General features: G+C 41.5%; 1 protein-coding gene across 3 annotated transcripts; it reads right to left on the reverse strand.

The window, feature by feature from the left end:
- Positions 1-1,715: 1,715 nt before the first annotated feature.
- Positions 1,716-20,396, reverse strand: LOC117540101 (actin filament-associated protein 1-like 1). 3 transcript variants are annotated; one of them, XM_034206593.1, is made up of 19 exons: positions 20,199-20,396; positions 13,587-13,715; positions 11,849-11,929; positions 11,625-11,725; positions 10,959-11,076; positions 10,755-10,844; positions 10,410-10,621; positions 9,010-9,189; positions 8,820-8,912; positions 8,112-8,214; positions 6,681-6,836; positions 6,013-6,227; positions 5,738-5,883; positions 4,872-4,947; positions 4,552-4,660; positions 4,225-4,392; positions 3,618-3,778; positions 2,974-3,099; positions 1,716-2,544 (listed from the first exon to the last, which is right to left on the reverse strand). In XM_034206593.1, exons 1-19 carry the CDS (start codon positions 20,218-20,220, stop codon positions 2,518-2,520), a joined length of 2,313 nt encoding a protein of 770 aa, XP_034062484.1. In that variant the 5' UTR covers positions 20,221-20,396; the 3' UTR covers positions 1,716-2,517. The 3 variants fall into 3 exon arrangements, with proteins under 3 accessions (XP_034062484.1, XP_034062483.1, XP_034062485.1); XM_034206592.1 differs by lacking the exon at positions 20,199-20,396 and adding an exon at positions 16,602-16,899; XM_034206594.1 differs by lacking the exon at positions 20,199-20,396 and adding an exon at positions 13,809-13,827.
- Between the last annotated feature and the right edge of the window lie 844 nt (positions 20,397-21,240).

A 21,240-nucleotide genomic window follows, 5' to 3' on the forward strand; every position in this document is an offset into this window, starting at 1 on the left:
CACTAAACTCACAACTTAAAATGAAAGCGTTTAGTTTATTTAATAAAAGAGCACATGTTCAATGTGAAAAGTGACAGTAGTTATAGATTATTTGCAATTTGGTGCTATATATATATTTAAAAAAAAAAAAGTATATATATATTTTTTTTAAACACCTTGAATTTCAGGGGGGCGCGGGGCTCCGTTGGCGGGGCGCAGCGCCCCTCCAAGACAATGGCAGGGGAAACACTGGATAATGTTTAATCAACGATAGGTTTCCCCCCCTCAAAGGTGATTGGTTCACTGCATCGCAGGTATTATTGTGATTGGCTCTTGGGCCACATCAAAATTATACGCGCTGTCATCCTCTCACACTGACACCACACATACACAACATACATAACACGGGACGAAAGTAACGGAGCGATTTTATCCGAGCCCAAACAACTTTGACCGGCCAAATTAAGTCAGAATTATCAGCATTCAATACTTAACAGACCTACTAAATATCAGGTTTAACTGTCAGGAGTAGCTATAGTGTTGTCACGATACCAACATTTTGGTTTTGATACCAAGTCAAGAATTGCGATTCCGATTATTTTTCGATATTTTCTTAAAAAAAGGGAAACGGTCTTAAATGTAATTATTGTGCTTTATTTCACACCAGAACCATAACCATAACACAAACGTTTAAACAATGAGAACAATAAATAAAATAAATGACAAGAATTCGTATTAAATAAAATTAATAAATGTCTCACAGACCGGCCTTGTGGTGTCCGTAGGATTGCCCTCACTGTCAGAGATATAGCTCAAATACTTCCAAATTTCGCTTCTGACGTCTTTTTTGTCAACAAGCCGAGGCGCAGCGGCAGTTGCACTCCCACTGGCAGCCATGCTTCTCGTTTTCTCACATGCTCTGGCAGCTAGCGCGTGCATGAGAGAGGGGAGGGACTTAGAGCGTGCTTGAGAGGGGCGGGACAGCAGGCACGGCTGCAGTGCAGGGAGTGGAAGCAGAGCACTGAACACACACGGCTCTTATTAAAACGGCGCTTTCTCACCGGAGTACTTTTCCCCGTCATTCTTAAAGTACCGATACTAATGAAACGGAGGAATCGTAACGTTTTTAACGGCAGGGTATCGCGGTACCTTTCAAGTATCGGTACACCGTGCAACACTAGTAAGGAGTCAGTGTCTCTCCCCAAAACTCACACATAAAATTCGATATGAACTGAAGAGCCGCATGAAACTAGGCAAAGAGCCGCATGCGGCTCGAGAGCCGCGGGTTGGCCACCCCTGCTCTACTCAGTAGGCCTACTACATAATTAAATTAGAGTTTAATTAAATAAACGATACTTTAATAATGGGAATTACATATTTATATGAAGCATAGACACTTCTATTATGGCTGTAATGAAACACTTGATATTATGGTGTGTTGTCATTCACAATGCATAAGAGTGAAATAAAGTAACAAACAAAGATCTAAACTAATGGTGGATGATGTGAAGAAGTCCCAACAATATATCCGAAAAAGTAGATTTTAACGTTTCGAGGTATTGTTTCATTGTCAGTACAAAAATGTAAATTATATTAATTGTAAGTGGTATAAATGTATTTCGCCACTAGATGGAACTTATGGCACAAGTTGTGATTGTGTTGTCGGTGTCTTGCAGTGAACTTATATGGGACAAAGCACCAGACAGACACAAAGTAAAAATAAACCCAGCAGACAGTTTCTTGATAAAGTGATCATTTACTCCAACATGTGTGTTTGTTCATATTGCTGTGATGAAATCAGACACAGGCATTTGTCCTTACTATTCTGAAGTTGGGGGCTAATTCTAATTTACAAAACATTTGTGATATCACAACCACATGATAAAGTGCTAAAGGCAAATATGAAAAATACACATACAATGGTTAAAAACCAATAGTTTCACATTGCAGTAATAAACATTTAGTCATTTGTTTCAGGAACAGTGTCATACTCAATATGCTTTCCTAATGGTTTAAATAAAACTGTTCTCTTACTAATAAAGATAACTTAAAGTAATAATTATAATAATTTCTTTAGGTTTGTTTTGTTTCACTTTACATTTACAAGTATCTTACAAAACAGGAATAACATCAGTGGAAGTTTTGCCTGTAACTGAACTCAGTGTCGATGAACTACACTCTCCCTTTGTGATGTGTTTCTATGAAATAATCACATTTTCTCTTTCTGCAGCCCTGTGCAAATGTAAACACACATGCAAACTCACACAAACATGTATCATGTTCATAGGGGTCCACATTAACACTGTACTGGTATGAGTAAAGTCCTATTTACAGTGGTTGAGACAGCTGCCAGTACTACAAATATTCCTCTTTTTCTTGAAAGAGAGAAGGGAAGATTGTGTCAGAGTCTGTCCTCTCCCCTCTTTCTTCTTCTTCTCCGTGCCATTTATCTTCATCCGTTTCTTCTCTTACACATCCTCCTGTCACAACTCGGTTTTTCTCTCCATTAATCCATCTGTCGATTAATGTATGATGAGTCTAGGTCCCCTTCTTTGACTCCCACTCCTGGAAACAATGAGTCAGGAAAATTATCCAAATATTCAAAAGGAAATTTAAAACTTTTTCTTCAAGGGTGAAGAAAAAGTGTCACACACACACACACACACACACACACACACACACACACACCACACACACACACACACACACACACACACACACACACACACACACACACACACACACACACACACACACCACACACACACACACACACACACACACACACACACCAACACACACACACACACACACACACACACACACACCACACACACACACACACACACACACACACACACACACACACACACACACACACACACACACACACACACACACACACACACACACACACACACACACACACACACACACACACACACACACACACACACACACACACACACACACACACACACACACACACACAACCTTTGCTTTCTGCATGACGTTCCCCCTGGACGAGGCGTAAACAGTCGCAGGACGTTTACGAAGCTCAGTTGCTGCGTTGATCGGCACGCTCTCATTGTAAACCTTTTCAACCCTATTGCCCTGGGCCTGTTCACACAAACACATATCACATTTTATTCATTATATGGAAAAGATTCAGATTTTAGGAAATAGAGTTATTTCACTTTCTTGGCCAACAGGTGACTGGCCACAGGTAAAACAAAGTCTATAATATATATAATTATATAATAATATAATTCACTGTAAATACACAACTTGTAGATTTGTAACTTAACTTGTAACTTGTGACTTTTGAGATGCTGGAAAGCTAATTTTGCTGCTGGCTGTAGCTGTAGACATAAGGGTGGTGTCAATATTCTCATCTGGCTCTATTCAAGACTGGGAATAATCTTACACCCCAAAATGTCCAACTTTTCTATACTTTTAGTCATAAAAAAATCACTGATCGGACACATGTCTACAACATAACAGAATTGCAAGAATCTGGCATCCACCAAATAACAGGGTATTTACAAATGATTAAAGAATGGAAATGGGTTTCTCTTCACAGTTTACAGTTTTCTAAACGATTGACACTGGACAGCATCACTGCTGTAAGAGCCGACCTTTGGGGTCATCTTGGGGGTCGTGGGCGGACTCATCGATCCTCTGGCCAGAGACTTCTTCAGGTTTTCTTTCACCTCCGTCAGTTTGAGCTCCAGCTCCACCCTCTCTTCCTCTCTCTGTTTACACAGCGCCTCAAGCTTGGCTAACCGCACAGCTTGACCTACACACACACACACACACACACACACACACACACACACACACACACACACACACACACACACACACACACACACACACACACACACACACACACACACACACACACACACACACACACACACACACACACACACACACACACACACACACACACCACACACACACACACACACACACACACACACACACACACACACACACACACACACACACACACACACACACACACACACACACACACACCACACACACACACACACACACACACACACACACACACACACACACACACACACACACACACACACACACACACACACACACACACACACACACACACACACACACACACACACACACACACACACACACAAAAAAGCTCATTAGTTAGTACTGTTGCCAAGCTGAAGTTCTAACAGGCCGCATGTGTGATTGGTCTCTGACCTGTAACACTCTTCATCTCCTCCTTCATCTCCTTCTTCTCCCTGCGGAGGGCCACCAGCTCATTTCTGAGCTCTTCCTTTTGCTTCTCCAGCTCTTCTTTCTGAGTCAGGTAGCGCCTGGCGTCCTCCTCTGCACGCGTCTTCCCGTACCGCGCATAGTGGTTTACATCTAACAGAACACATGGCAGGATATTACAGAGCATGCTGGTGCTGATACACCATAACAAAACATGTTATTAAGCTGGTTAACTATTCATTTTTCACCACTATCATGTTTAGGAGAAGCAGATGTAACATTTTCTGTAATATTAAACAAAAGGAGACTCACTGGAAGCGTGCCTCTTTACGGCGGCCTGTTGTTCAGTTTTATCAGAGTCCCTGCTGGAGAATGAGGCATGGCGTCTCACGTTTACAATCCTGCTATCAACATCTTCCTGCTGTAGGACAAACACAAATAGATTTTTTAAATTATATTTCCAGAACCTTTTATGTGTTTTTTAAACAATAACTGCACAGCAAATGCCATACATGAAGATGTGTGTGTAATTTTCTCATGTTTTATTGGAAACTGAAGCTGAGAGGCAGATTAAGCTTCTCCATGTTTAATGATATTGGTTTTTATCATTCTTTCACATCATTTCTCCTCACCGCAACGCTTTCATAGACATCATCATATGTTCTGGAGTCCGTGGAAGCACTGCTGGAGGAAGTAGCTGTGGCCCACCTGGGAGGAAAAAACAGATAGACACAGATGTTGTTCAGCATTAAAGGTCACCTATTGTGCAAAATCCACTTTTTCATGTCTGTTATACATAAACATGTGTCCCCTCTGTGCAAAGAGATTCTGAAAGTTTCAGGAAAAAAGATTCTCTCACTTTTTGTCCCGATTCATTTTATATAAAAACCTGTCTGAAAATGAGCCGATACATTTTTTTTGGGAGAAAAAAGTCAGAATTCTGACTTTACTTTCAGAATTCTGAAATCTAACTTTAAAGTCAGAATTATTTTTCTCCCAAAACAAAATTATGTTTTTTTTCAAATCCTCCGGAATTTTTTTTTAATGTGGCCCTAATCCTCTTCCGTAGATTTTGGCCACTTTATGATGTCACAACGATTTTTTGGCTTGTGTAACAATTAGCCAATAACCAACCAAGGTAACCCCCCCCCCCCCCGTTATCACCTGAATCTCCTCTAGAGCACCATTATGTTCTTTTTAACCAAATATCTCTCAGAGGGGCGTGGGGAGGGGCTCCTTATTTTCAGCTAAAGTAACAGACAGAGAATCAGCACTTTTGAAACAGGGCTGAAACAGAGGGGATTATGGGATGCTGCAATGGGTGCTCTGTTTGGTATTTCCGCCAAACACTTCAGAGACATGTTTTGTATATATCTGAGACCTGTAATATATTGATGAAAAACAGTATAATACCTTTAAAGCCCACGATAAGAGTCAGACAACTGAAGAGGAATATGTGTGCAAACATTGTAAACGTATTCTGTAGGAAGTGACTCACAAGAAGGAGTTTCTAGCCGCGTGCCGGATGTCGGTGAGTGTGTCCACGTCGATGTAGTCATAGTGCAGCTCCTCAGGGAGAGTGGTGCTGCCGGTCTCTGCAAACAACACACCCAGCCAGCGGCCCAGGTCCTCTGAGCAGCTGGTCTGATGGACACACACACACACAAAGATACTCAGTTTTCCTATGTGTGTCTCCCTGCACAGGTTCACTTTCTGCCTCATCTGTGTCCCTAATGATATGAATAGAAAACCCATCCATCTAGATTCTAGTACCTCCATGGATGCTAGTTCGATGCCCGCTTGCAGGATGCAGAAGGAGAAGGGATGTTTGGGGCCGAGGCTTCCTGTCAGCACCTCTGCACCTTTGAGCGGCACCACGATGACCGCGGGCCGCTGGTCCCCGGGGTCTTTCTGCAGGTACAGGTTCCCTCCTCGGACAACACACCAAAGCTCCTTCCAAGAGCCGCTCAGACACACACTGAGGAAGCCTGCAGAGAGAGAGGAGAGGGGGGGATGTGACATTAACAAAAAGATGGCACGCATGTTAAGTGGCTTCATCTTTCCAAATTATTAATATGATGTGTTTTGTTACTTGTCTGTGTTTGTCCTATAAACCTTTTTTTCAGGATTTTAACTTGGCCCACTCCTGAGGGCGCATTGCATCTCATTAAGAATACATAAAGGTCAAACAAATGTATTTGAGTTCTTCAAAAGAAAACAGTAAGGAAATATGAAATCATTTTTACAGCGTTTTCAAGTGTTTTGCGTGCCTATCTCAGATTTGTTATTATCTGAATCCATTCGTTTTGAACCAAACTGACGTAAAACTACACATACTTACGCAATTTATATAATAATAAACAGTCCTTTAAATAAGCAATTCACAAACTAGCCAAAAATGAAATCAACCAAACAGCCTCTTGATCAGTTTGTGTCCTCACCAGAGCGTGGGTTGTCATGGTGAACAATAAATGACGGTGGATCTCCCGGTAAAGGAGGTTTCTTTTTGGAGAAAGTGATGATCCGATTGATTTTCTTCCCTGCTGCCCGGCTCATGGACCCCGTCAGCTCTGAGAACGGACCGCGCTTCCCCCTGTCTGAAATCAAACACACCCTGGTCAGATTGTGCTGGAGCTGACAATGTGGACATAGAGGCGAGGAGCGCTTGATATATCAGAACAAGAAATACATTTATTATCCTGGAGGAAATTAGGTTTATTCGTTGAGAAAATATTGATAGACACACACAAATACAGCATCATGGAGGGGTATCTTAGAATGTTTCCTCACTCGTATACTATATGTCTGTGTTATCGTCACATAAGCAGTGCCAATAAAACGGTCTAATACAAATAATACACAAAAGTTACATTAAAACACTCAAATGGAATGAACTAAGGGACAAGTCCTCACTCATTGTGGTATTCCACAATAACACATTGTATTCAGAGAAGTATTTTATGTATTGTGTTTGCGGGGTCATACCGCGTGTACCAGGTGTTGCAGCGCCGTGTCCGCCCCATATCCTGTGATGTCACTGGGAGACAATCACAGGAAAAGTACAGGAAGGATATCATATCTGTTTGCGCCTCACTTCCTGTTTCTCCCTCTCTCTCATGTCTCTTTAGGTTCAGAGCCGCTCAAACAGTAAACATGTTGTAACAACACTGAAACAACAGGACTGTGTTTGACCCATATACTGACCCAACATCACGGATGCCCTGCTTTACGCTTCCTGATCTTGTGGATGTATGAACAAAAATAGTGCATGTTCTTTAGATCAGTATCTTAAAAGGATGTGTGTGTGTGTGTTTGAGTGTGTGCCTTCGTTGAGTGTGGAGTTGAGGTCAAGACTGTGAAAGTAACGACATTTTCGGAAAGCGAGGCCTTCACTTCCTCCAATAAAATGTAAGGATCCAGGCGTTGTTTAATGTATAGGTTAGAATATGGTGCAACCAATTCTATTAATAGCGCTTTTCCTACAGTAAAAGTCTGCCTCAAGACGTCATAGGAAAAATCATTAAATATGTATTACTGTTAAAGTTATTTTTGGAAAATCATAAAACACAACCATTTCCTCCAGAGGGAGTTTTTCTCCAACACTCCCCCCATTCCTCAAATGATTCCTTGATTATAGTCCTTTGTTTACTTCTGCGACATAGTGACTTCACTACCTGACACTTGCGCTTCTATTGGCTAGCGTTCCGACACATTGTAAGTGATTGGCTAAGGGGCGGGACATCTCTAATCAGTTGACCAATCATAACAGAGGGGCCCATTCCATTTTATTGAGCTTGTTTTACTAAAGCGACATTTAAAAAAAAGAGCAGATAGTTACAATAATTGCTGGCATATTATAAAGGTTAACCTACTGAGTGAATCGATGCTGTCCCGCCCTGCTCCATGTGCAGTGAGCTGCTGTTCTGCTATTGGCCCGCTGTCTGAGTCTGACGCCTGCCGCTCACACTGTAGCACCTGCAGAGAAAGTATAATTAATAATGATGTATTCTTGTTAAAGAAGAAGACAGGACTGTTACTTATTAACAGATATATCTAACCTATTTGAACAAACCCTTCTGTCCTTTAGCTGATCATGTAGTGTCAACAAAAAGGACACAGAGTATCATTGAAAAAGGTTGTATTTACTTTGGAAAACTATCCTGCCAACATGGGGTGTAACTGCCATGTCACCATGCTTTTAGCCCATTGGCTCTCTCTCTGTGCTGCCTGCCAAAACTTTGTTGAGGGTTTGAAGCTCTTTGAAAAGTGGCCAGCTCAGCAACCGCAATAATGTCACCTCACTTACTATAACTGGGAGGCAAAGGAACAGTTGTGTCATGCGTGGGCTGAAGGGGTGATCTCAGCAATATTGAAATGTAAAAAAACTAGAGTGTATATTCAGAATGAAACAGTAAATGAAGAAAAAGATAGTACAGTAGAGTTAAACTCAGACATTGTGAGAGGCAACTGTTAGGCAGACACATCTGGGGAAAACATTTGTGTCTGGTTTATCTTGTGACATACACAGGAAAACAGAAAGGAAATACTGAAGAGAAACAAAGACACAAGCACACACACACCTTGTCGATCTCCAACTTCCTTTGTATAATAGGAGAAGTGGATCCATCCAGTGCTTCAGTGTTGCTACATTGGCTCCCCACATCTTGCACCACCTTGTTTTAGAAAGAAAGAAAATCTTCACATTAAAAACCTTTTGTTCCCCCCTCAGCCCCCCCCCCCCCCGTGTCTCAGCCCTGTGATGTAAAGCACCTTGAGCCACCTCTGGGCCTGCTCTTTACTCTGAACAGCCAGAACTAGAGCTTCGCCTCCGGGCAGCGAGAAGCGCAGCTCGTGTCTCTTCTTCCGGCCTTCCTTCGGGACGTAGATGACGTTGCACAGATTCAGCGGGAGCTCTGTGTGGGGGGTGCTCTCTTTGATGCTCTTAAAACACTGTCAAAGAGACAAAGGCAAGGCAAGTTTATTTATATAGCTGCTTTCAACACAAGGCAATTCAAAGTGGTTTACAAAAATGAAAGACATTAAGAAAATGGCATTTAAAAACAGTCATTAAAAAGCAAAGATAAGAAAACAAACATTAAAAGACGAAATATATGAATAAAAGTTACAGTGCAGTGTAAGATATGACTAGTTCAATGAAAATAGTGAGACAACACAAGTCACCAAAAATGACTAAGATGTTTCCTTGGATGCTATTTGACTTTGATACGGAAATGGAACGTTTGAAAACCAGACCAGAAAACAAAAGCATTTCCTTTCCTTTTTTGCACTTATTGTAAGTCGCTTTGGATAAAAGCGTCAGCTAAATGATATGTAATGTAATGCGAGTCTTTCTAACTATGCATAATATGGTTTTATATTCCTATTGTTAACACTCTTTCATCACTTTTTCAAAACACATCTATGGATGCCTGGGTAATATCTCTCCAGTTTGGTCACATGCCATTATATTATAAATACTTAATGTATAAATATAATGTTATGTTTGAGCCTGAAGTTTTTAATGATTTGTAATAGTTTCTTTTATTTTGCATATTGACGGGCTAATGTGCCATTTTATTTGTGAGTGCCACAGTGAGGCGTCCTAAAACCCGGAAGTAAACTCCTTCCGGTTCCTTTGACAAAAAACAATGCAATTTCTATCGATCATAAATCTATCGATTAGATTTATGATTCGAATATTATAAAAGTAGGGTAGACATGTGGAGATTATCCGGCTGAACAAAACGTGATCCGTCTCTTCAATTTGTGTCAACCACAGACCTTATTTCGAGCTATTTTCCAAAATCCTATGGAGAAATCGCATTGTTTTTTGTCAAAGGAACCGGAAGTGGTAAAATGCTAACTTACTTCCGGGTTTTAGGACGCGTCACTGTGGCACTCTGTGTTTGTCTGTGTTTTGTCTGTTGTAACTTTGTTCATGCTGCCCTTCTTGGCCAGGTCACTCTTGTAAAAGAGATTTTAATCTCAATGAGTTCTTTTACCTGGTTAACTAAAGGATATATATATGAAGAAGATCAACGATAGGATAGAACAATGTACAGGTTATTTGTCACGATGTCTACTCTCAATACACACTGATTAACACCTGATATACATTACATCCTTTAGTTTGAAAATGGAAATAAACAGCCATAAAGATCTCTATTAACCTGCAGTTTATTGTCTCGCACAACGATCAGCTGTTTGGTCCACTGGCCGAAGCGTTTCTTCCGCAGTAGGAAGGCACAGATGCGGCAGTCTCTGACGGGTCCTTCTGTGCTCTCCTCAGCCGTCCATCTCTGAGCTTGTTCCCGCCCTTTGGCCTCGTCTTCGTCTTCTTCGTAAGACTCGTAGGAGCTGCTCAGAGCATCGGAGTCATTGTCTGAGCATCAAAAAATAACATAAAAGATTCATTTTTAGAACAATGTCTGGTTCTCTTAATACTAGATTATCAAAACATGCCGACGTTTTCATTTGTGAATTGGAATTGTAAGTGCAAGAGAGAAAAAACATACAGGAGTTTTTGGGCGGTCCGTTAATCCTGGTGATGGGGTAGTTATTGTCTGCATCTTCATAGTAGGCATCCTCCACAGAGTGTATAGAGGCTGCAGGAGAACAGTAGAAATTGTGAGTTTAGATAAAAGGAACCTTTTAATAATTCTGTTGGTTATATTTAATCATAAGTGAGCAGATCTGTGTCAGGAGATTGTTTACTGAACTGTTGACGCTGTTGGTAATGTACTGAGGCGTGGTTCCAGGATTTAGAGGGACTGCCTCTTCATAGTAGTCATCAGGAAGGGGTGTGATTGGCACTGGAGGAGGCGTGTCAGTCGGTGTCTGAGGTGAAAGATAACCAAAGTTAAAGTAACAGAGACAAATAAAAAACAACCATTGTGTTAACAAAGTGTGAGGTTGTTTATAGGCTACATAATTATGAAACACAGGTTTGCTGAGTCGCTTTAATTGTTGATGTATCCTTGAGCAAGATACTAAACCCTGAATTGCTCCCTATGGCATGGCTAACAGTGTGAGTGTGTATGAATGCTAGCTTCCCTGAGCAATATCTGTATGAAGGAGGTGTGAATGGGTGAAAGATGAGCAGTGAATGTAAAGCAGTTTGAGGGGTCGTTCAAACTGGATAAAGCACTAAATAAATACAGTCTATTTACCATAAAGGATGGAGTGTTCCCTATGCTTAAGGCGCTAAGAAAGGGAACATTGAAGCACCTTTCCTAAGCATATAGAGAACTCGAACCAGCTTTTAATACTTCAAGGTCATTTTTACTCAGTTGTAAAGCTAGAAAAAAAACTATTTGACAGAAGCCTTGGCTTGACTGATTGATATAATACAATTATATTGCCCGACTTTACTGTGAATGACTTACAGATTTATCAGGGTCTATCAGAGGCTTCTCCTCTTCTTCTTTCTGCTCTTTCAGCTCTTTCTGCTCCACTGGAGAGGCACTGAGCATGTGCAAATCACAGTCTGTAATTATAAACACATATAGTAAATACATATAGGAATATAGTGGATATAATACAATATAGAGTCATAATACATGTTAAAATATTATACACTTTGATGATTTGAAGTCACATTTCTTCTCACCAAAACCATCAAACAGAGACTCCACAAAGCTGGTGCCGTTGCCATAGAGACAGCTGTTCATGTAGACGTCTGATCCGTTGACTGTGGGAAACATAAATGAGTGTTTAGAAATAGGATCAAAGTTAGGGTGAGGATTGTGGTGGCCGCTCGGGTCATGAGAGGCAGGATTAGCACAGTGTACAGAGACAGAAGAAAAAGGCAACAGAGTGCACGGCGAGGATAAATACTGAGAAATCTGCATGTTTGCACATATTACTTCAGACAACAAGAGAGGCAGGTTGGAGCTTGTAAGTATTTTTGCTAGATAACTGAAGAATATTTGTGGAAAAGTTTGCAATAACACGCTGATTTCCTGGGAGTGTTATTGAATCAGCGTAAGAAATGAATCCCCAAAGTTGTAAAAAGCTGAATTTAAGTGGAATATGCCAACATGTGTAAACACCTGAAGAGTGACTGTGAGGACTTGTGCAATACCTACCAGGATGTTTTGCATTTCTCCTCACCCTGACCTCCTCTCATTATCCTCTCTTTATCCTCTTACCTTAATCCTTTCATCCTCTCGGACATCCTACTGTACGTCTCATAGATAAACAAGGATCTACTGTAAACACCGCAGGAAGATTCAAGGTCCGTGTGCATGCTTTTCTAAATGCAATACAATTACTGTTCTGTGTCTTATGCAGTGTTGTGGATTTGCAGTATTGCTGGTGCAAGCAGGAGGGCTGTCCCGTTGCAAAAAGATGAGTAAGATAGGAAATGCTCCGCCTCTGTCATCATAAACCCTGTTGTAGTGAGTGTCCTTGAACAAAGTGCTAAGCTGAGAAATGCTTTGGCTGTTAGAGTCAGTCTGGGTTCATGTGAGGCAGGGTAAAAGAGAAAGCACCCGAATTCTTCTTCTAAAATGACATTATGTAGCTTTGAAGTGTCAAACCTACAGCAGCTTGAAAGTAAGTTATGCTCCTAACTTACTGATGTGAGAAGATTCAATTCAGGCCCATGGAAACAACAATAAAACAAATATTTAGGAAAAACAGTTATTTCATGCTTTGTGTTCAACAAAATTAACCATATAAACACATATGTGAGAGTTGCTGTTTGTCATGCCAAATGTTTACTTGGGAGCCAATGAATAAAGTTTAAAGTGGATTGTCACTTACAAGGTGACAACCGGGCGGATTTAGGCTATATTAAGGACGGCTTTAGCAATGTTTGTGAGTGTGATAGGATCGCATCACAAGGAATCTAATACTGGAGGAATACATATGATAATAAACAGATAAAGAGGGAAGAAAATAGTCTTCATACTCACCAATACTCGTGTTTGAGCCTACTCACACACACTGTATCAAGTAATAAGAGAGATATACTTTGTCTTTGACGTTTTCCCAAACACACTCCACTAATAGCCTCATAAACAGTATTAGCAATGTTCTCTTAATAAAGAGTTTTAAATTACTTTGATTGTATTGAACAGGCCTGAATGTGGTGTACTTCATAAGAAACATATGTTGCATTTCAAATTGATTGAAATTGTGTATTCAGAAGCTTATATACTTGTTTTTCAATAACCAGGGAGAACTGATAAGAGTTCCTCACTCAAATCGTTTTTCTGGTGCTTAGAACAGGATGGGTTGTATTTTTGTTCAGAAGGTGACATCCTAAAACCGCCTATGGTAAGAAATTAAGATCAGAGATGTCACATAAACCTTTCCCCGTGCATCAGCGACTTATTTTATACCTGGTAGCGGCATGGATTCCATGATGTTGCGTACGGAGGCCATTTTTTCGGCAGTGGCAGGACTGACCGTCTCGTGGTCCAGCATCTTCAACAGAGAGCCCAGCTCGCTCACTAGTCGCTCCATCACCACTAAAACACACAAAAGAACACCATTATATTATGTTAGCAGAGGGGGGGGGGGGTGCAGTGGGTTGTGCGTTGGTGTTGGGATCAGGGGCTCACAGGTTCAAACCCCACTGCAGTCAGCATGTCGTTGTGTCCCTGGGCAAGACACTTCACCCCAAAGTGCTCCTGTGGGGATTGTCCACAGTATTGAGTATGTAAGTCGCTTTGGATAAAAGCGACTAACAAGTGACATGTAATGTAATGAGTCGAGCACCACCATATAAAGCCCACTGCACACTCTTAACATGGCTACAATTCTTAAGCTATGACCGCAAGTGCATCAAATGTCACTTTTACACACGCATGCAAGGCCAAACAGGCAAGTGTGAGCTGGTGGTGAGGGGGTGGGGGTCTCGGCTCACTGCCTGTCCCAACAGCTGAGGATACAGTTGACATCCTAAAACATCGCCCTATTCATTTTGTCTTCCTCAGTCTTTCCCAGTACTAGTAAGTCTGCTCCCTTGTCCTTGCACCACCATAGATTTAAATCATACATTTTGGACATTTCAATCTTTTCTCTTGACAAATAATCGATTTATGTTCAACGCTGACATCCTGTGTGTCAGTGTGTGTGATTTAACCTTGACATTGTTCTAAAAGACCTACACTCTTAGTTACACATCCTGCCTGCTAAGAGAGGAGCCAGAGAGAAAAAGGAGGTGAGGAGGAGGGGGCTGAAAGCTTCCTTCCCTTAAGGAAACGGAGCCAAAGTAAAGAGGAAAATCTGTAGTTCAACTAGAGATTAAAAAAAAGGGGGAAAAACCGTAGTACTGAGGCTAACACACAGACGTGTGACACTAATGACATGCACACAGCTCTAGTGCTTCACCACGGTAATGAACTGACCTTTAACTTCATATTGGACATGGGCTACTTTCATATGATAAAGCATTTTAATGGCTAGTGAACAGATAGAGTGGATCCTTCTGACGTTAAGAACTGCTAACCCTAGAATTATTTCATTTCACTTTGGGTTTCGGTGGAAAGTTATATGTCCCACCATGGCCCACATGCTCTTTAAGTGGCTTCTTCCACACTGCCAAGGAAAATGTTTTAGGGAAACATTAAATATTTGTCATTTTTGGCATTCAAATTGTAAAAATATACAATGCTGTTTCACTGAAAGAACAAATAAGGCTAACAGGGCTTTCAGGGACGCTGGAACCTCAGCATGGGAGGTACCATTGAAAACTGTTTTCCATAATGTCCAATAAAAAAAAGTAATGTACATCCTTTTTTAAGTCTTTTGGACTTGTATTCTTCTGACAGTCTGAATAAACTCTGAAAGCACAATATGAAGTGATATATAAGATCATTTTTGATTGTTTTCTAAAATGCCTGACTTCCTCACTTTTGACGAATCAGATGTTTGAACATACTGATAAATGTGCAATCCATTGGAAAAGAAAAGTGTTACATGGTTAAGTTAAAAATAAGATCCAAACTCTCTTTCTTTAACCGCAGTGAGGACAGAGAGAGTGAGACAAAAGGCCTCACAGCCTCTTCCACCGCACCCCCCCCCCCAGTCTGACAATACTCTATTGTCTCCACAGGAGTCAAAATTAGACGACCACAATGCTCCGCCAGACCAAAGCCAACAATACACTGACAGAAAGTCCAACAAAAAACAAAACAGGAACTAACACAAACAGTCCAAGAGGGGCGTGGTGCAACACAGCTGCATCGCCTCGATACATGGGCATTCGGGGTTAAAGGATAAATCTCTAGCAGCTGTGTGTGAGTGTGTGTGTGTGTGTGTGTGCGGGTGTGTGTGTGTAGTATTTCTCGACCAGCAGCTGTGGTTTCCTGTCTTAGCTTGTCGACAGAAGTGTCTTTCCACTCCTTCCTGATCTTGACTCTCTCCTCCATCCCACTGCATGTCTCCCCTCCTCTCTCTCTCCCCCCCCCTTCCTTTTCCATTTCTCTCCATCCCGCTGTTTCTCATTCTGTCCCGACGACGTCCTCTGCTGTTTTTAAAACTCCATCTCGGTTCCCCTTTTGCTTTTTTGTCACCACCCTCAGTTTGTTTTGTTATCTATTGAATAAGCAGTTGAAGAAGACGTTTCTCTATTGATCTATTGTACCTTCCTTATCTCGGAAATGTTGCACCACAGGCTGGAAAAACACCAGATTCGATGTAATCAATCTCAGAGTAAACAAAGCCAGCAGTGGGCCCATGCCTTTGGTCTGTTTTCTGTTTCCTGATGTCTAACTTTACAATCAAGGCAGTGCATTCAATTCTCTCTCCCTCTTTCTCCCTCTCCCTCTTGGGGGACCGGAGGGTTCAGAGCCTGAGAATCAGCTGTTCTGGAGGCTTGTGGTCGCTCTCACCCACAGAGGGAGCTTTGTAACCCCACCATTCCACACACACACGCTCAAACACACACACAGCACAGATATCCTCTTCAAATTCGCTACTGGCACACACACACACACACACACACACACACACACACACACACACACACACACACACACACACACACACACACACACACACACACACACACACACACACACACACACACACACACACACACACACACACACACACACACACACACACACACACACACACACACACACACACACACACACACACACACACACACACACACACACACACACACACACACACACACACACACACACACACACACACACACACACACACACACACACACACACACACACACACACACACACACACACACACACACACACACACACACACACACACACACACACACACACACACACACACACACACACACACACACACACACACACACACACACACACACACACACACACACACACACACACACACACACACAGTCACAAGAGTACCTTGGAAAAAGTGTTTGACCCACATTTTTGTGTGCGTCCGCAAACACCCTCCTGAGGAAGGTCAGTCATGAGACCTGAGCCATGCGACTCTCATTTGAACCGATTTAGCGCGTTTGGATGCAGCCGAAAAAACAAAACAACTACTATTACTGACTGCTGCTGCTGATTATCTCACCACATAATGCTAACGTGCCGCAGGGTGACAGAGAGAATATACTTTTATCCTCCTAACCTGGGTCTTTGACTCCCAGACATTACACCGATCCAAGGCTAACCTCCTCCCTGCCGCTCCCATCCCTCCTTTTTTTTCTTCCCCTTCAGAATAAGTTAGATATATCTGATTGAACTGATATGAAACGTTGTCTTCGTGAATCTTTCTGCCTGAGGCAACATGAATCATGGATTATTCATGGCTTATCTGAAACAGGAACATTTAGGTTTTACTTATGTGACACAAACATACATTTTCATGCCTTTTTAAAGAATTTCAAGCCTCTAAAGTACATAAAGCTGCTGTTTTGCACAACAGCAGGCGCCTTCTTCCGCCTCCCCCACACTCCCAGAGGTTGAGGTCCCCCCAGATCCCACATTCTCTCCTCCACTCCTTTCTTCACTCCCCCACTCCTCCCTTTCAACTTCGTCCCTCGTCTGCCTCCCTCCATCCCTTCTCCAGACACCCATCCTCTTCAGACAGAGGTCAGAGTTCAAGTCTTGGCAACCCCAGCAGCTCCCTCTCAGACAAAAGTCTACTTCAGACGTTCAGCATCCTGTAAGACATATTTTCGTGACAACAGAAGATGTTGTCAATGTTCGCCCTGGGTGAGCATTCAGTCTTACACTTTAAGAAGTCCCCTCCATACTGACAAGATCGTTAAAAAGAAACAGCTGGGGGAAAAGAGACGTCGACTTCTCTCTTTTTCACATTCTTTCAGTATCTTATCTGTTCCATCAGATAGTAAAGGGTGAGGAGACACAGGAAACAGAGGAGCAGACACTGTGGCACAGCATGAGTCTAATTTAAAACCCAGACTGTTGTGCTGTGGCTTTACCAGGTATGGAGCCATTCAGCCACTACACTGACCAGGGGGAAGCCACATGTCTTGGTTAAGGCTGGACCACACGAAAATATGTTTCAAATCGGAACAGATGTTGAAAAAGAGAACCCAAACATAAAGATCTATACTAATTCAATATTGTTTTCAGATTTCCCTGGATGCCCCACACATAATAGGATACATGGTTGTGCATATTGAACTTGTTTGATTTTTGTGATTTGAAACGGGTGCGGCTACGATTGATCTGAGCAGATAAGGGGTGTAAACAACGCTCTTAATAAACCTCACACCACAGAGAAATCTGACAAACAAGCTCCATAACCATCAAAGGTCTCAAGCTAAATTAAGATATTTTGGTAAACATGTTTTTTGCAGTGAGTATGATGAAGCAAATAGATTAAAAAGAGGCAAGGGTGGCTCTGTGCAAGAAGATAACAAAATAGGTCAACCAGTGAAACTCGTCAACCAGTAAAACTCGTGAATTAACATGTGGAGAATGCCAAATACTGGGAATCAGCGTGGCTGATGTTGTGCTAAGTTAACTAGCTTGTGGCAGTAGTGTCCTGCTTTGCTTTCATAGTGGTATCTAAGTTAATGTGAGAAAGCAAAAGGTCAAAATAAGAAACACTTTGTGAAGTGTTTGCTTTCTGGCCAAAAAGTTAGATTTAAATAAACAAAAAGAAACCCATTTTTGACATTGTTTCCCAGGTGTGAGGTGGTGGTGATGATAACATGACCGTCAGCTGGACAATGATCCAGTGTTCTTCCTGTTTGTAGTGTTATCACCACATCGGCCTATTTTCCACCAACACCAACATGTATATAGACCTGCTGCCTCAGATATCTCAGTCACAGAAAGTCAAACTGCAGAAGGTTTGCACTACAGCTCACTCTGGATTTACAGAGTTAAGAAGTCATTTTCCTATAATATGATTTGAAATGGAATCAAGGAAGAGCTCTGGACTTTCTGACTCTGAAAGATAGTGGACGGAGGGAAGGGAGTGAGTGAGGATAACCGGGTGAGGAGGGGGAGGAAAGGGAAAAGGAAATGTAAGGGAACCATTATCGAGGTCAAGGCTTGTGACAGTCGTTACACACAGAACTTTTTACAACTTCTGATCATTTATCCTATTTGCTGTAGCAGTTGCTATACTGGCTCCGAACTCCATTATCAATGTATTTCCAAAGAGTGTTGTTTTTGTGAGGGCATATATGCACAAGTGTTTGGCCACAACACACTGCAGAAATGGTGTACTGTATTCCCAAGTGTTTCAAAGGCCTTCATAATGGCATTTTGACATGTCACAGTACGAAAAAAAACAGGTGTAAGGTATATTCTGTATTTAACAATGTCTGATTAATGATGGTGTCAGGGTCCGCTCACACTGTCATGAATTATTGAGAAACTTAAGTAAAACAGCCATTGTGAGGTTATTAGCAACACATGTATCTTATGACTCTGATGTGATGAGAATAATGCTGAAATGCTGCACCCATAGATAACATGATCTGCATTATCATCATCACATGATAATCACAAACATGAAGAGACCTTCCCTTCTTTAATTAAAATCGTTTGGAGGCTTTGATTTAATTTTGTATCTGAAATAAGCATGAACCTCCCTTTACCTCAATGTATACTTATATTAAAAGGGAACTTAAATGATTTCTGGGTGAATTAATAATATGCCTGAATAATTGGCCTATTACCTGTTGGCAACTTAAAAAGGAGTTTTACTGAAGCATGAAAAAGTGTTTTTATGATGGTAATTGTTCTCCGCTAGATAACCCTTGTCAGCTCAGACCCAGCTCCATCACCTGGTGACATGAAGCAGCTTCCTGTTGGCAGCTATGTCGCCTGGAGGAGTTTAAACAGAGGAGCCATTCAGCTGCTTCACTTCCAGCAGCGCACTTCTCTGTTGGTATCAGATTGCATCACACTACCTGAGAGAGGAAACCTCCTCCATCCTCACACAGCGCACCACCCGGTGTATCACTCTCCCGGTACAAGCAACCGGGAGCATGGTTGACGTCATTATTATATACAGAATATATGGTCATCCCCCTACTCTCTTATTTCCTGTGTCTCTTAAATTTCACTATCAAAAAAAGTTGTTGTTAATATTTCTTTTTTTCAAGAGACAATTTATATTTCCTATATCTCTCTCCAGCATTACTATCAAATAAAAGGTATACAATTAATTTTCTCAATACATAAATAAAATAAACACAAGAGGAGGGCGATTCAGGTTAACTGACTGAAGGAACTTCCCTCAGAGTTGTTCTATGAAAACATTACATAAAAAATATGCAACGTCGTTTTACTGTTGATTGTGATTTTAAGTGGCAAGTAGAAGCCTATGGAAACACAGGCTTGGTAGTTAATCCTACATTGTATGCCTCGCACGCTTGTGACCATTAATCTCCACAAAAGTGTGCATGTATGCCTTCCCATTTATGGAGGCTTCTTAAAGTTATTACTGTAGTTCTTTGTCGCCGATAAACGAAGATATGCTATAAAGAGAGAGAGACTGTTACTCACCACTTTGGCGCTTGGAGTCCATGTCGTTTAATGTTTTAAAATCGGGTCGGGGTGCCTATTTCCGGTGATAATCCCTGAGTTGATTCATTGAAAAGTTATGGTTGTAACATGCGAGGCGTGTTATCCGCAGACACAGCGGAGCTCCGTCAGCCTCTGCCCGGCTCGGTGAGTCACTCTGCCCGCTACAGTTTGTAGCTTCAGTCGGAGCCGCCGGGTCATCGTCCAGAGCTCCTCCGGGTCCTAGTGCCAGTTTCATGATCCGTGGGTTTACCGCCCATTTTAAAGCCATGACTCCAAGGAGACTAATACAGAAGTCACTTATGACTAGAGGAGGTTCAATTTAACGTATTCTGTTCATTAGTGTTTGCAGAATACATTTGAGTCACCTTAATAGGCTTTTTCTATGGGCCTATTTTCCCTACACTACATTCAAGGTCACCTATTATGCAAAATCCACTTGTTCATGTATTTTATACATAAACATGTGTCCCCCTCTGTGTAAAGAGATTATGAAAGTTTCAGGAAAAAAGATTCACTCACTTTTTGTCTTCTTGATCCATTTATATAAAAACCTGTCTGAAAATTAGCTGATCAGATTTGTGGCCACTTTATGTCATAACGATGTTTTGGCTTGTGTAACCATTAGCCAATAAAGCTAACCACCTTATCACCTGAAACTCCTCCTAAAGTACCATTGTGTTATTTTTAACAAAATATCTCTCAGAGGGGCGTAGGGAGTGGCACCTTATTTTCATCAAAAGTAAAAGACAGAGAATCAGCCCTTTTGAAACAGGGCTGAAACAGAGCTGGTTTGTGAGATGCTACAATGGGTGATCCGTTTGGTATTTGGAGCCAAACACTTCAGAGACATGTTTTGTATATATCTGAGACGGTGAGACCTATAATATATTGATGAAAAACAGTATAATAGGGGACCTTTAACTATTTGACAATTGCCGTTGCTTACAGACATGTAATATGTTTCATTTTTACATATGTACCTACCTTATATAAACGTACACCATGACCTTCAACAAGAGTA

This window comes from Gymnodraco acuticeps, unplaced genomic scaffold, assembly GCF_902827175.1.
Source record: "Gymnodraco acuticeps unplaced genomic scaffold, fGymAcu1.1, whole genome shotgun sequence".
Lineage (NCBI taxonomy): Eukaryota > Metazoa > Chordata > Actinopteri > Perciformes > Bathydraconidae > Gymnodraco > Gymnodraco acuticeps.